Source organism: Rhinolophus ferrumequinum, chromosome 4 (genome assembly GCF_004115265.2).
Source record: "Rhinolophus ferrumequinum isolate MPI-CBG mRhiFer1 chromosome 4, mRhiFer1_v1.p, whole genome shotgun sequence".
Lineage (NCBI taxonomy): Eukaryota > Metazoa > Chordata > Mammalia > Chiroptera > Rhinolophidae > Rhinolophus > Rhinolophus ferrumequinum.
The window spans coordinates 45,239,240-45,255,484 of NC_046287.1; the positions used below are offsets into that span (position 1 = coordinate 45,239,240).

General features: G+C 39.4%; 1 protein-coding gene across 1 annotated transcript in view; it reads left to right on the forward strand.

Moving 5' to 3' along the window:
- The window catches only part of CLYBL (citramalyl-CoA lyase), a 218,572-nt gene that overhangs the window by 169,751 nt on the left and 32,576 nt on the right, over positions 1-16,245 (forward strand). Inside the window, 1 exon segment of the mRNA XM_033104835.1 lies at positions 16,042-16,230. Within this exon segment, the coding sequence (XP_032960726.1) occupies positions 16,042-16,230 (189 nt within the window).

A 16,245-nucleotide genomic window follows, 5' to 3' on the forward strand; every position in this document is an offset into this window, starting at 1 on the left:
TTTTTAGTTTCAGGTGTGTATATTGGAATCTTGCAGATGCTGCCATAACTACATAATGATCAGTCCAGCTCCAGGGTTCAGCATTAGAAAGCCAGTTCATTGCTTTCACCAAAATCTGTACTCAACTCAGCTTTTATCAAAAATGTGGGAGATGTTTGTATCTCTCCCTGCTGACTCTTTTGTCTTATTGTTCAATTGTTTGAGAAATTTGATGCTCAAGAGTTATAATTTATTGAGGCCCTAAACAAGCACATCTAAAACCAAACTGATCATCTACAAACATAAACCCGTTGCTCCTCCTAGGTCTTCTCCCTCTGTTGTTGGAACATGCTTTCCAGCTCCCAAAACACACACAGAGGAATGAGAAAGGGAATTATCCAGGACCAGCAAAAGTATTGCCAGGCAAAGCCCAGGGCTCAGAGGCCGGGTAGCAGAGCCTGTGCTTCTGTTGTTACATTCTCCCAGACGATCTCCTTGCCCCAGCTGCATGCTCTCTTCTCACCATCACCCCCACCCTCATGTACAAGGGATTATTCTCTTCTTTTGTGTTAATGTACAGGCTCAGCTGCTATAATAATAAGGTCCAAAGCTATAGTGGCTCAAACCAAATGAAGTGTATTTCTCAACTAAGTGCAGAGGCAGGTGGGTGGGCCAGGCTGGTAGGCAGTGCTCCTTCTCAGGTCTTCCAGAAACCCATGTTGCTTCTGCTGTGTTGCAATGACACCCTAACTTGCATGGCTGAAACTGGCTCTGTACCATGTTTGAACTCTAGCCTGTGAGATGGGAGAAGAGAGAGTAGAGGACAAGTGGCTTTCTTACGGGACTAAACGTTACACTCACCATTTCTGTTCCATTTACATCCTAGCTGCGAGTGGGGCCGGTACATGTAGGCTTTAAGTGTAGACCACGTGCCCTGCCAAAACTCAAAGGAAGAGGTGAGAACGGATGCTGGGGCTGTTAGCAGTCTCTGCCACACCCCTGTGCAACCACTGTGTGATGTCTTCCCTATTACGCGCATACGTACACCACCCTGCACTGCAATTTTTCATTTCTGTTTATTGCAAAAAAGGTAAGCCCCACCCAAACCAATCAAGTCAAAGAAGCCAAATATCAAGAATAGCAAAGAAATGAATTGCTAAATACTAAAAATGGTTCATCATATAGCTTCTTAACTGTAAATGAGAAATGGATCTCAAAAATTAACAAATATTTTTTACTATTTCTGATTTACCCTTCTCTATATCAACTGGTTTTAAGTTCTTAAACTCCCAGTGCTTTTATGTCCATTAAATGCTTTATTAATACAGTTTAAAGATGGTAGGCATTACCTATTCTTTGATTATGCATAATCCAATAGTAGATGTATGCATAAAGGTAAATAACACATTTCAGCTAATAAAAAAAAATATTCCATCTAAAATGACAAAGATTGAAAGCTTTTATATTCAAAACTAAAGAATACTCAAAACATTAGACATTTTGCACTTTTCTACCATAAAATACATACTAAGTTGAAATATTAGGCCAGCACTATGTTATTATTTCTATGCAAAACGAAGTAATAAAGGTGCACATTTCCATTATTTGAAAGAGGAGGTTCTCGTGAGACAATTGACCAGAGTAAGTTTATACAGAGAAAGTTGAATGTTAAAGCCAGAAAGATACTCAGAGCTAATCTTGCAGGTTTAGAAACTGAGGTCCAAAGCACCTCAAATTTTAACTCAAGAATGCCACCATTTGTGCCATATTTTCCATGGCAGATAAACATGAGTTGCCAAAAATATAATTCTAAATACACATATTGTTGTTTAGCTTTGGAGAAGGCTAAGACTGACTTTCATGGAATATAGTAATCTTCCCATACTACTATAAGTTATTACACGTATGACATTCTTAAAACCCTTTTGAAAAACTGAAAAATTGGTATTAAGGATGGCTGGATTTAAGAATACTGCCATAAAAATCATGTTGTTTAACACACTGAATGGATGAAGAATTAGTCTAACATGGGAATCAAGCAAAATGTTTACCAGCTTTCTTAGGAGTCACCTGTGTGGCCAGCCACCCAGATGTAATACCTTCAGTCTGGACATAACATCCAGATAAAGGACAGTGGGAGCCCCAGATTCAAGTTTAGAAATGCTACCAAAATAGTGTTTGTTGCCAAAATATATTAAATATGGCTTGAGAAGTCAGCTTAAACGCAATCCACATTTGAATCTTTAAAATCATCCTCACTTCTAGACCATAACCTTAGCAGATGGCAAAGGAACAAAATGGAACGTGGTTCTGTTTTGTACCGACAGTCTAGACCCTTTCAGATTGCAGTAAGTCATTTGCTATCTGCAACTTGTGGCCTTCTAGTTCTGCTGAGGCACTGATTCAAGATTCCAGGGTTGGGATTTCTAAGTTGGAACAAAAACATTCAGCAGGTTGCTATTTGTGGGTTTTGGGTTTGTTTGTTTTTTAATATGTGAAGGTGTGAGTACACTAGCTGACCTGCCTTCCTGAAGAAATCAGCTGTCTGAAGGCCACAGCAACCATAGGAGAGTAGACTCTTTAGATATTTAAGATCCAATTTCATATAAAACAAAAGGTGTAAGATTTGGTGGACAAGCTAGCTCCCATTATCTGTGAGTAGATTGTCCCCTTGGGGGGCTCTCCTTAGTGTCAGGGGACCAGCCCCTGTGTTTTCCTTTCAATTATGCACTGGTGGTATGAACTACAAGATACACTCCCAGTCCTGGTATGAGGACACTGGGGATTGAAATCAGATCAAGCTAGTATGAGCTCAGAACCAACCCCAAGTAAGTGGGCACCAGGAAATGGGAGTTTAAATTTGTACATCCCTTTTTTAAAAAGCAATTTTAGTATACAAGTGTACATGTTAAAATGAGCATATGTGTGTGTGTTTTTTTTAATCTAACACTGATTTACCACTTGTGTTACACCATTGTCAATCCTCCCAATCCCTGAGTCAGGGACTTTTACTGTCCCCATTTTTCAGATGAGGAAACTGAGGCATAGTGGAGTTAAGAGACTGTCCAGTCTCTTACAGAGCCAGTCAGTGGGCACAGTTGGGAAAGTAAACTAGACTTGCTGGATCCAGAGCTAGTTTTGAGAGAGTCTGTGAGAGTTGGGATTTCATGGCCAATCCTTTGGAGCCTAAATGAGCATGTAATTTGACCTAGCATTTGCAATTCTAGGGTTTATCGTAAGGAAATATTCAGACCAGTGCTCTAAGATGAATGTTCTGGGATATTTGTTACAGCTTGCTGTATAATCTTTTAGGTATCAGGGCAAATTTTCTTAAAAACATTTTCTTTTCTGTAACTTATTGTATTGTCAGAATATAATACATACAACATACAAAATATGTGTTAATCGACTATGTTATAACTAAGGCTTCTAGTCAACAGTAGGTTATTAATAGTTAAGTTTTTGAGGAGTCAAAAGTTACACTTGGATTTTCTATTGCACTGGGGGATTGGCTCCCCTAACCCCTGCGTTGTTCAAGGGTCAACTATAATTCCATTTTTTTTGCATATCTATGTATATGGTTTTTAAATCTTTGGTTCTCGTTGCCTACCTATCATTAGAGGAAAACAGCATTGTGATATGACAGGGGATTTTAACATGGTACTGATTTCATGAAGAAGGATTTTAGTGTTCTTGAAACCAGGCGTGTGTTGCCAGGTGGGGTGATTTTCCCATTTCCTACATGTCCAGAGGCCTTTCCTGGCAGAACTAGCCCAGGAGACTTTCATCTTCGTCTTGCACGAAGGATACCATTGGGTTCTGATGCACGGGTTATCAAAACCGCTGAGCATCCACACAATCTGTTATGCTAAATCACACCTGGTGTCTGCAAAGAGAAGGCCCTGGCAAGCATCCTCACCACTGGGACAGAGGCCGCTGACTCCGTCCGATGCCAAAACACGGCCGTGTTGCAGAGAGCCTTCTGAGAGCCTGGCTCCCCGGCACGGGAAATTAAACTGCTTGTTCTCACGTTAAATGCTTTATGAAAATTTACTGGGCGCAAAAAGAGGGAAGAAAACCCAAGTGGTTCCACAGTGAGCCTGCCTGGCATCAGTGAAGGAATGAAGCCGCCGAGAAAGTCAACGTGAAAAGCTGGCACGAGAAAAAGGTGTAAAACGCAATGAAAATCAAACGCGGCGCCAGCATTGCATTGTTTTACTAGCATTTTCTCGAGGAAGACAGTTGTAGAAGATCTGGGGTACATGCGCTAGGTAAGATGACACTGGGCTCTGCCACTTTCTCCGCAGTACCCATTTTCAGAGGAATTGTGGCACGCTCCAGTGGAGTGCCAAGGGGAACCTCCTCCCACGCGGCTTGGTCCTTGAGAAGGGAGGGCCCATTGCTGTAACCACAGTTCTCATAGGGCAGAATCTGCCTTTTCTTTTTTTTTTTTAAATAAAATGTTCTGATGGCCATCATCATCCTCCATTCTTTAGTTTTCCACATTATGTTTTTCTTTTCCTTTGATTGATTTTACAATAAGATAAAATAGATAAAGAATAGGATGGAAAAGTTCTACTTTTAAAAGTAGCTGTAAATTCGCCACCTAAAAAGAAACAAAATCTTTTTAATTACCACTTTCTTTAGGAAATAATTAGGAAGCAAGACAAACAACAGCAGCAAACCATGAAAACAAATGATTAGCTCCTATCAAATGAGGGTGTGAGTGTATATTTGAGCAACAGAAATCAACATATGCAAAGGTAGAACCAACTGGTGATATCATGCGGGGAGTTTTAAAATTCCTTTTTAGCTTTAAAGCCTCTCCTACCTTCAAAGTAGTTTGTGCGGATAATGATCCAGTTTAGTGCACTGCAAGAAACCTTTCTTTAGGTACTATTTCTGCTGTCACAGAGCTTATGCAGTTACCTGGTTTCTTCATTCGGGGCTGCCAGGGAGACTAATTAACACTAAGGAATCTAAAGAATCCTGTTTGGGACGCTGCTGGGTAAAGCTTCCTCCCCAGAATGAGAAGTCAAGGCCTGGAGCCTGCGTTCGCTGGGTTTGTTTCATTGCAAGGATGTACCTTATCATTAGACATTTGCACTTCTATCTGTAAGCTCTTAGAATCTTCTGCTTATGGAGACAAGATTCTTTGTGTCAGCACCTTAGAGAAGTGTTGCTCGAGCAATTGGCGCACAGACAGAAAACCCTGACGGGCTGCGCGCTGGGCGCAGGACCCCCTTAGTGCGGCTCCGGGAGAGAAGCGGCCCGACTTGCCTCCAAAATTTAGCGACGGGCACGGAAGTATAGAAGCTTTGGCTTTTTAAAAAACTGGTTCTTCACATTTACATTAAAGAGGTTAATTTGGATCATTTCTAGCAATGTATCTCAAGCCGGCTTGAGAGCTAAAGGAAGTCATCAGCCAGAATATGTTGTGAGCGTCACAGTAAAACTGGTCAGTCCAGGACAGGTGACACGTGTGTTGTCTGAGCCACGTCTGGAACCATGGCAAGGCTGCAGCATTAAGTTATGAATCGATCACTCTTGATTTCTCATTAAAAAAAGAATGAAAGGCGCGCGGACCCTGCCCTGTGTGGGTAATCCGTGGCACCTGTGGCAAACGAGCGTTTTCATCCTTATAATGAAGAAAGGTAGGTGCAGAGCCCTTTGATGACACTGTTCCCTTTTGCTTGTTTATTTTTATTCTCCCACGCAGACTGCAACCCAGCAGGGGGCTTTTAAACCAAAACAGTTAATTACCTCCTCTAACCCAGAGAAGTTGCAAAACACAAATATAGCGGGTTGAGAGGAAGAGGGCAGCTTTGCTTAGGGCTGTGTTTTGCACCAGGTGAGAAGGGATGGCGGAGGGAGACCAATTAGAAGGCCCACGGGAGGGAGGTGGCCAGTGTCCCCTCTCCATGGTACTTTACATTTCTTTTTCAATGTATTGTACTGTGAATCCCCAGATCAGAGATCCATGTACAAACACCCAACCCAAAGATAAAATTAAATCGCTTTGGGGCGAGAGGCCCTCGCGACAAAAGCGCGTGCTTCGCGCTCCAGGGAGGAAGTTACCAATGAGCAGGGCAGGCTCGAGCAGGGACTTTCGCCACTAAGGGACGTTCTCCATTCGAGGGACTTCGGGGCACTGACCTTCCTCTAGTCCAGGCCAGGGCAGCCGGCAGGCAGCTTCCAATAAGGAAGGTCCTTTCTCAACTGACCCGCGAGTCGTATCCCACCAGCCCCTCACCCCCTCACCCTCTCGTCCCCCGTCCCCCCCCCCCCCCCCCCCCCCCCCCCGTGTAACAGGCCTCAGCCCTTTGTTCCTGAATCGTGGGCTCAGCCCTGCCTGCTTTGGAATCTCCCGTCTTTCTGTCCATCTCCTGGCACCAGCACCTTCCCTACCTGACTTCATATGTTGCGACCATCTGCCTTTTTATTCACTTACCCTTCCTGCCTCTGATCTCTGCCCATTTCGGCTCTCTGCTGGGTGCCACCCTCTCCTCTGCACCTATTGAAATCTTCAACTCCCCTGCCCCCATCTCAGCCTGACGTGCTCCCTGCTGTCTGTAAGTCCCATGGTCCTATTCTTTGTTCCACGGAATTGAACTGTTATTTCACTTCCTATTCTGTGGGTCTTTCATTGCCACAACTATTAATAGATGATACATTCCTCTATTGATTTATGTATCGATATAAAGGTGACCTCGATATCTTTCTCTACCCCAGCCCCCGACACACTCACACAGACACACACACCCAGCATAGTGGATAGCGTTTGATTGATTCTCTCCTACTGGTTAAATATGTTAAATGCACCAGACGAGGGCATCAGGCAGAATCTGGGGATAGTACTTAGGAAATTTTCTTTTCAGAATCACAAACAATCACAAAGAAAAGGAAACATCCTATCAGTTATCTAAATGTTTTCAAGTATCTGGGCTATGTTAGCAAGAAAGCCAAACGCCAGCCACTCGCCAGTCAGGGGCTAGGGCAAAGCTGAATGAAGAGGCTGAGGAAAGTAAGCCCCTTCTTTCCACTTAAGTTTTCTTTTCCCAGAGAATTTCCATTGTATTTTGTTGAAAGACAAAGACAAAAAACACAAAATAAAAATATCATAAGCCTCCCTACCTCACACCATATTAAAATAGATATAATCAGACCTGAAATACATATAATCAAGGGCCTAAATGTTAGAGCTAGAATTATAAAACTCTTAGAAGAAAACATAGGTGTAAATCTTTGTGACCTTGGATTAGGCAATGGTCTCAAAATGATAACAAAAGCACAAGCAACAACAACAAAAATAAATAAATAAACTGGACTTCAACAAAATTATAACTTTTATGCCTCATAGGACACCGTCAAGAAAGTGAAATGACAACCTACAAAATGGGAGAAAATATTTGTGAATCATATATCTGATATCCAGAATACATAAATAAAGGACACTCATACCTCAACAACAAAAAGTTCAATTTTTAAAAATGGGCAAAGGATTAGAATAGACATTTCTCTAAAGAAAGAATGCTGATGGCCAATAAGCACACGAAAAGATGCTCAGCATCATTCATCATTAGAGAAGTGCAAATCAAATACACAATGAGACACCATGTCACATCCACTATAATGGCTATTAACAAAAACAAGTAAATAAATAAAATGGGAAATCACAAGTGTTGTCAAGGATGTGGAGACATTGGAATTCTGGTACATTGCTGATGGGATGTAAAATGATGCACCCGCTGTAGAAAACAATTTGGCAGTTCCTCAGAAAGCTAACCATGGAATTACTATATAGCACAGCAATTCTACTCCTGGGCATATGCCCAGAAGAATTGAAAACAGAGATTCCAAGAACTACTTGTGCACCAGTGTTCATAGCAGTATTATTCACAATAACCAAAAGTACTCAAATGTCCATCCACAGATGAATGGATAAAAACATATATAGTATTTGTATACAATGGAATATTATCAGCTGTAAAAAGGAATAAAATTCTGATACATGCTACAACATGAATGGACCTTAAAATATTATTATGCTAAGTGAAATAAGCCAGACACAAAAGGACAAATATTGTATGATTTCACTTATATGAAATACCTAAAATACACAAATTCATAGATACAGAAGTAGATTAGCTGTTCTTAGGACCAAGGTGTAGAAGGGAATGAAGAATTATTGCTTCATGGTTACAGAGTTTCTGTTTGGAGTGTTTTGGAAACATAGTGGTGATGTTTGCACAACACTGTGAATGTAATTAAGACCACTGAAAGGTATACTTAAAAATGGTTACAGTGGAAAATTTTATATGTATTTTACCACAACTTTTGCAAATTGCCAAAGGATCTACATAGACAGTTCCCCAAAGAAGATATAAATATGGCCAATAAGTACATGAAAAGATACTCAACATCATTAGTCATCAGGGAAATGCAAATCAAAACTACAGTGAGCACAGGGAGACCCTCCACATATACACTAGGATGGATATATATATATATATATATTTTAAATATAACAAGTGTTGGTGAGGATGTAGAGCAGTGGGAACCCTCATACACTGCTTGTGGGAATGTAAATTGGCACAGCTGAAAACAGTTAGCAGTTCCTGAAAAGGTTAAACATAGAGTTACCACATGACCCAGCAATTCCAGTTTCTCCTAGGTATATACTCAAGAGAAATGAAAACATGTCCACACAAAAACGTGTACATGAATGTTCATAGCAGAATTTTTCCTGATAGCCAAAAATGGGAACAACCTAAACGTCCATTAACTGATAATAGATAAGCAAAATATGATATATCCATACAATGGAATATTATTTGTCAATGAAAAAGGAAGTACTGATACAGGCTACAACATGATAAACCTTGAACTAAGTAAAAGAAAACAGTAACAAAAGACCACATATTGCATGATTCTATTTCTATGAAATGTCTAAACTAAGCACGTCTATAGAGACACAAGGTAGATTAGTGGTTGTCTAGAGCAAGAGGGAAATGGGAGTTACTGCTACAGATGGTAGGGTTCCTTTTGGGGGTGATGAAAATATCCTAAAGATTGTGGCAATGATTGCACAACTCTGTGAATACACTAACAAACATTTAACCAAGTGAATTATGTGTTATTTGAATTTTTCCTCAATAAAGCTGTTAGAAAAAAAAATCACAAGTATAAAAATAATCTCCCCAAAATTATTTGTCACAAGTAACAAGTAAAATGCAGTTTAAATCACTAACCAGTTTCTAACTTTATTGTGGAAATATTCAAATATATGCAAATATAAAGAGAATAGTGTAAAGAGCCCTCATGTACTTATCAATCAGCTCTAAAAATTATCAACATTTTAGAGGTATTTTTAAAATTTTTTCCAAAATTTTGTTACAAAAATTTCAAACATTAGAAAAGTTGAAAGACTGTTCAGTGAATACCCATATATACCTCCCATTAATGTTTCACTCTGCCTGCTTCAATGTATATCCACTCTCTATCCCTCTGTCCATCCGTCAATGCATTTATTTTTTAAATTCATTTCAAAGTAAGTTGCAGAGAGTAGCAGTATACCTCCCCTTAAATACTCTGCATGCTACACACCACTGATTAGAGTTCAGTATTTGTTTCCATTTCTCTTTGTTCTTTTGAGATAAAATTTATATACAATGAAATGCACAAATTTTAAGTGTACATTCTGTGAATTTTGACAAAAGTATAGGCCTGTCTGACTCAAGTTAAAGCCATTGATTTACTATCTTTTAAAAATATTTTTAATTGCTCAGAGACCTTCAAAATAAATTATGTTCATAAATTTATTATATATTAGTGTTGTTTTTGTAGGGTTTTCTCTTTCCATTAAATCTCTGATGGGGGCAGAAATGCCAATTACGTATTATGAGCTACCCATCCATACACATCCTAATTCTTTTTAGTTTTTTTTTTTTTAATGAAAACTGATTTGGCATTTTAACTATAAACCTGTGTAGTATGTATGTCTCATAACTAACACATCAGAAACTTTTCTCTACCAAAATCTACATTTTCATTGTAAACATGTAATATTACATGGAATGTAATAATTTGTGGGATGAATCAATAAATGAATTTTTTTTCACCTTTCTCATTGGGGTAAAATATATATAACACAAAATTTACCATCTTAACCATTTTTAAGTATACTGTTCAGTGGTTATTAAGTGTACTGATTCAGTGTACAGTAATATTCACATTGTTATGAACCATTACCAACATCCATCCCCATAACTTTTTTACTCTTCTAAAATGAAACTCTATACCCATTAAAAAATAACTTCCCATCGTTCCCTCCCCCGAGCCCTTGGCAACGACCATTCTATTTCTGTCTTTACGATTTTAACAACTACCTCATATAAGTGGAATCATACAGCATTTGCCCTTTTGTGACTGGCTTATTTCACTTAGCATGATGTTTTCAAGGTTCATTCCTGTTGTAGCATGTGTCAGAATTTTCCTCCTTTTTAAAGTTGAGTAATATTCACATTTTGCTTATCCATTCTTTTATCAATGGACACTTGGGTTGCTTCCATGTTTTAGCTATTGTGAATCATGCTGCAATAAACATGCGTGTACAAATAATTTCTTTGAGATTCTGCTTTCAATTCCTTTGGGTATATACCCAGAAGTAAAATTGCTGGATCATATAGTAATTCTATGTTTAATTTTTTTTGAGGAACCACCGTACTGTTTTCTATTGCAGCTGTACCATTTTACGTTCCCACCAACAGTGCACAAGAGTTCCAATTTCTCCACATCCTAACCAACACTTGTTATTTTCTGTATTTTTTTTTTAATAGTAGCCATCCTAATGCATCTGAAGTGGTATCTCATAGTTTTGATGTGCATTTCTCTAGTGATCAGTGACACTGAACATCTTTTCCTGTGCTTATTGTCACGTGTATGTCTCCTTTGGAGAAATGTCTGTTCAAGTCCTTTGCCCCTTTTTGAATTATGTTGTTGTTTTCTTTTGTTGTTGAGGTTTAGGAGTCATGCATATATACTAGATGTTAATCCTTTATCAGACATATGATTTACAAATATTTTCTCCCTTTCTGTGGGTTGCCTTTAAAATTTTTTTTTAATTTTTAAAATTTTCATGAAGTCCAATTTGTCTATTTTTTCTTTTGTTACCTGTGCCTTTGGAGTTACCAATGAATGAAATTTTTAAACCAGTTAATTCATGGTATGTTCAATATTGTTATAGATTTTCTGTTTTCAGAAACAGGCAAACCAAGATTTGTTTTTCATGTGGAAAAAACAACGGGATAAAAAAACAAAACTCAACACTGTCACTTTTCCGAAAGAAACACTACCAGGTTGTAATAATCAATGAGAATTTATTTGCCTTTTTTCCCAATGCGGTCACTACCACACTCTGTGATTATAGTAAATTTTTATACATTTATAAGAAAAATACAAAAATGTAATTTCCTAGTGGTGACCTATTTTATGTCACAAACACTTCTATTTTTTAATATACATGTGTAAAAAGAAGTTATATAGAAAAGGAGACCTTAAATGGAGCAGTTCACTCAGAGTTTATTTTAAACAAAACATTCTGAAATTTTCCAAAAAAAAATTTCATATAGATGCTGATATCAAGGCCTCTGCCCAAAATTTGTTCCACTCCATGCCTGACATCATTTTACAAATTAGATACACTGGAAATGAGATGAGATGGACACATTTAGAAAGGACAGAATTCACTAGTGTTTTTTAATATGCGGCATGGCAATTTGCCTTTTGCAGGACGAAAATATTAATTACACCTTTTTAAAAAATCACAAATGTTACGCATTTCCCTGGAGTCTAGAGAGCCTCTCGTATTTCTTAATTACCAAATCTCGGTTCAGCCACACACTTTCTTATTGCTGCTGTTACATCCAGGGGTCATCTTCGCGATTTCCTCTGAAAACGACTATACATTAACATCCAGGGTTTGGGGGTGGGGGGGGGGAAAGAAGGGAAAGGTGTTAATTCAGATGTTATGAAACTGTGATAATGCTGTTATTGAAAGCATTTATTTGGGTCTGTTTATACTTTGTAGTTTTATAAATAAGCCCAAGGGGCTCTTCCTGGTTGTCACAATCCTCCTTGAATGTGGTATCCTGTCTGTCTCTTCCTATCCGACAGTAGAATTGATGCCGCTCTAATCCCTGGAAGTTTGGAACTAATGAACTGACTGCTGAGCTGCCGCCACGGAGCTTGGTCCCAAACTATACCGTACTTCACACTCGATTTATTCTCCAGATGGCGAGACTGTGCCGCCCTGCCGCGAGGGACCACCTCTTCCACTGGCGTGTAAAAGTGGACGGATGTTGTTTTCTTTGCAGATTTGATCATTCTGAGCTAGAAACTTGCAAAGATGATTAGTTATTAGCTTTAATGGGTGCCAATTGAACCGACTGCACGCATATTTTCTCCTTTAATTTCAGAGTCTGCAGGTCTTGGTAATGGTTGATTTATCTGCTTTCTGACGTCACCAGAGCGTGTCTCTTCCCCAGGTGATAAGAACCCACTCTCTGAAATCATAGCACGCCTTGGTTCCTAGCCCAGACAGAGTCACATAATACGGTGGCTTATGTATAAGGACAAGTTTATTAGCCACTGGTCCACTGCACTGAGCAGCCCATGGCACGAAATATTGATTGAGTGCAGGAAATTTGGTAACAGCCCCTTTTTTTAGAATAGAAGCCTGTGAAGGTTGCGATCTGTGCCAACTTTCTCTGTGACCTCTGCAGAGCCCACCTCTGGAATCAAACGTGCTACAGAACACACTATGGCAATTAGTCTCTGCAAAGATCTAATGTAACTGTTGATAGAGGCCTTAATTCCATTATTCTGTCTTTTCCAGGTTGTCAGATTTTAGGGGGACAAGTTCATCCTGCATGCGAAACACTTACCAAGGCTGTCCTATAGTGTGAGCACATTTAGAATGGGGTTCCTTGTAAACCTCACTTTGAGCAACCTGTTTTGCTACTAGAACGTAAGATACACACACACACACACACACACACACACACACACACACACGGTCTTTTTTGAGTGGCCTCTTTTTGCTTTCGTTTTCTTTTCCTTCTTTCTCCAGGGAGCACTTCCCCATAATCTCAGCAGATCACCCAGACAGCCCTTCTGAGAAGGGTTGTCTGCCAGGCTGTGTTTTACTAATCCCTATAACAAGATGGAAATTAAAGGATGGTCAGGGCTAAAGAGGAGCCAAAGAAAAAGAGAGAGAAAAAAGAATGAAAATGTGAAAGGGAGTGAGGTGATGGAGATGAGAGAGATGTACAAGATGTGAGAGATAGTAGCAAGAAGTAAAGTACTAGAGACGGGAGGGGAAGAGAGAAAGAGAGAGGGAGAGAACAGAATGAACAGAATTTCTTTTCTTTTCACAACTGGATAGACTGGCTTTCTCGAGCTGAACACCCAGAACTAAACTCAATTGTTCTTAGAAACTGCCTTCCTCTCACCCAACAGATGGCATGGGTGTGTTTGCTAGCACAGTAACATATTTCACCATTAAAATACCAAAAAGAAAAAAAAGAAATCAACATGCTTGTTGGTTGGTGTAAATCCAGTGAAGTTGTTGGATATTTTGGGATACATAGTGGAGGGATGCACTCTTAGTTTATGTAAATTGAAACAAGCAACAGCCTGTTAAGAGGGGTGTTGTGTGGCAATATACCTCCAAAGCCACTCTTTTTTTTTTGGAAAAGTACAGAATGATGAAGTGGAAAGAACTTGATTTTCATTGTGAGCCAGAAGGAGAAAAAAAGTGTAATAAAATGCTGAGTATGCATTGCTCATTATTACAACATGAAAAGTACTAATCAGATTATGCCTAAAGTTGGAATTAGGTACTTCATTTGCAGCCAATTTCACAAGGGCTGAATTTTACTAAGTAAACCAGAATGTGCCGATACCATGGCAATCTGACTTTAGATAAAAATCACAAATAGGTTTAAAACATGAGCTTTGAACAAACAGTCCTGTTCAAAGCCAAGTGAAACAACAAAACAGCTTAGAGGTCACATTTTGTTTGACACTGATATTAAACAATTCAGGAAGCTGACGTTGCCCATGATCTTGCTTCCTTGAGCACACATGCAGATTAAAGAATGGAGACTGATGATTCAAATAACTCTAGTTTTAAAATGCATTTCAGCCTAAACGATCTAGTTAGTTCCCTTCCATTTTGCATTCACTCTGTCCCAACCATCTCTTCACAAAGCCCGACCTGCTTTTGAAAGAAATCCTAGAAGTTGACATGTTTACAAACGGCAGCAATCCCAAGTTTGTAGTTGTGCAGGCTACATGAAACGTAATGCATTTTAGGTTCTCTGAGGCCATGGATCTAAATACACGCACTGCCAAAGAGCTGGAAACATTTTCTCTCACCAGCTCTAGACAGCCTTAGAACCACGATATTGAGCCAGCTTCTGCTTTCACCTTCAGGATTTTCATATTTAGTGGATGTAACAAGATGGCATGGTAGAGCCGTGGATGGGTGGTACAGCTGTGGACTGGCCAACAGCATCATGTGGAACCAAAGCACTGTTGGCTGCGGCGTCCCTCACTTTAACTAGCGTGAGCACTCTCTTGCTTTTGTCTGAGCTTGGTCTAATTATTGGCAATCGGAGCTCTTTAAATCAGGACTCCACAGAACTGTCTTAAACTGATCCTACGTACTCTGTTTCCATCTGACCTGACAACTCTAAGCTACTGTTTCCTCACACTGTTTAACTCAGACCACATTTGGAAGCCTTCCCTGCTTCCACTGGGTCGTAGACCTACATCCGTCTGGTTTAAATCTACTGTCCTGGCTTGTCTTGTTGATTAGACTTAGACTCAATATTGGCTCAAATAATTCTTCTTTGTCTCTGTTTTGGTTTGCTATTTCCCTAGATAAGTATTGCTGTTCAAATGGCTGTATATTGTTAAGACATTTTTTTTTTTAAACCACATTCATCAGCAGTGAGAAGCCTTAAAGTTTTATTAGTATCATAAAAACCCTTCCCAAATGAAACTACTTTTGATACATGTTCATTCTGACAATGAGAATTTGTTGAGAGCTCTTGGCAACTTGGAGGAATTTGTTTTTGAAACTGAAATTGGCAGGAAGTAATGACCGCAAAGTGCTTTATTTCCTCAGCTCCAACCCCGAACCCCTCAATGCCCTCCTTTCTCTCCCCACTCCCTCACCTTCAGCACCTCCAACTCAAAGCCAATAAATAACATGTTTGGTTTCAGACAGTTTTTCTGGGAACAATTCACATACTGAAGCAGACTTTCAACCTTTCAGCTTTTCTTAACTGGAGCAAAGACTGTCAAATCAAAGAAAAAAAAATTGTATTTGTCTACCACTTCATGAAGGGGTTTTTTGGTGATATTATGGCTTTCCATCTGAATAAGTTGGTGCTTTTTTGTAGTGTGGAGTGTCATTTTCCTGTGAGCACCTTCTTAATTGAATGTCAAGATTCAACTCGGTGGCAAAAATATAAAATTTTTTTAAAAGCGAGTATAAAAGCACGAAGCATGTGGAAAAAGAAAAACAAAATTTTTTTTCCCTAATGTGAATATGCTGACAGACGAGACTACCATTATCCATATATTATCTAGCTTCTTATATTTATTAAATGAGAAATAGCAGGTGGAAGACCTTGGAACCCTGCCTAGTACTTAGTAAATGCTCAATAAATGTTACCTATTAATTATTTTACCTTTGCAATTGGAAAGCAATACCAATGAGCAAGGTGAGTCTACTTAGAAGAACCCCAGTATGCGTGATAATGGCTGTCACCTATGGTATAGTCATCTTGAATGAAGAGTGGAAACCAACTGCTTCCCTATCAGCTTGGATGACTTGGTTCAAATACCATTTATTTGTTGGACAGGCGATTTGCGGATGCTGTACTGGTGCTCAAACTCTGAATCCACATGACAGTTTCACAGATGGTTTGATTGTGTTTCCTCTCAATGATAAATAAACTTAGGAGGTACATTTGTTTTCTATACTTACAGCTTGAAGCTCGATTAAGAATAGTAAAAACTCTTGAAGACTTTGATCTGGGCCCAACTGAAAAGTGTGTGCGAGTCAACTCAGTGTCCAGTGGTCTGGCTGAAGAAGACTTGGAGGCCCTCCTGCAATCCCGGGTCCTTCCTTCCAGCCTAATGCTACCGAAGGTGGAAGGTCCTGAAGAAATCCAGTGGGTGAGTAGCTAATGC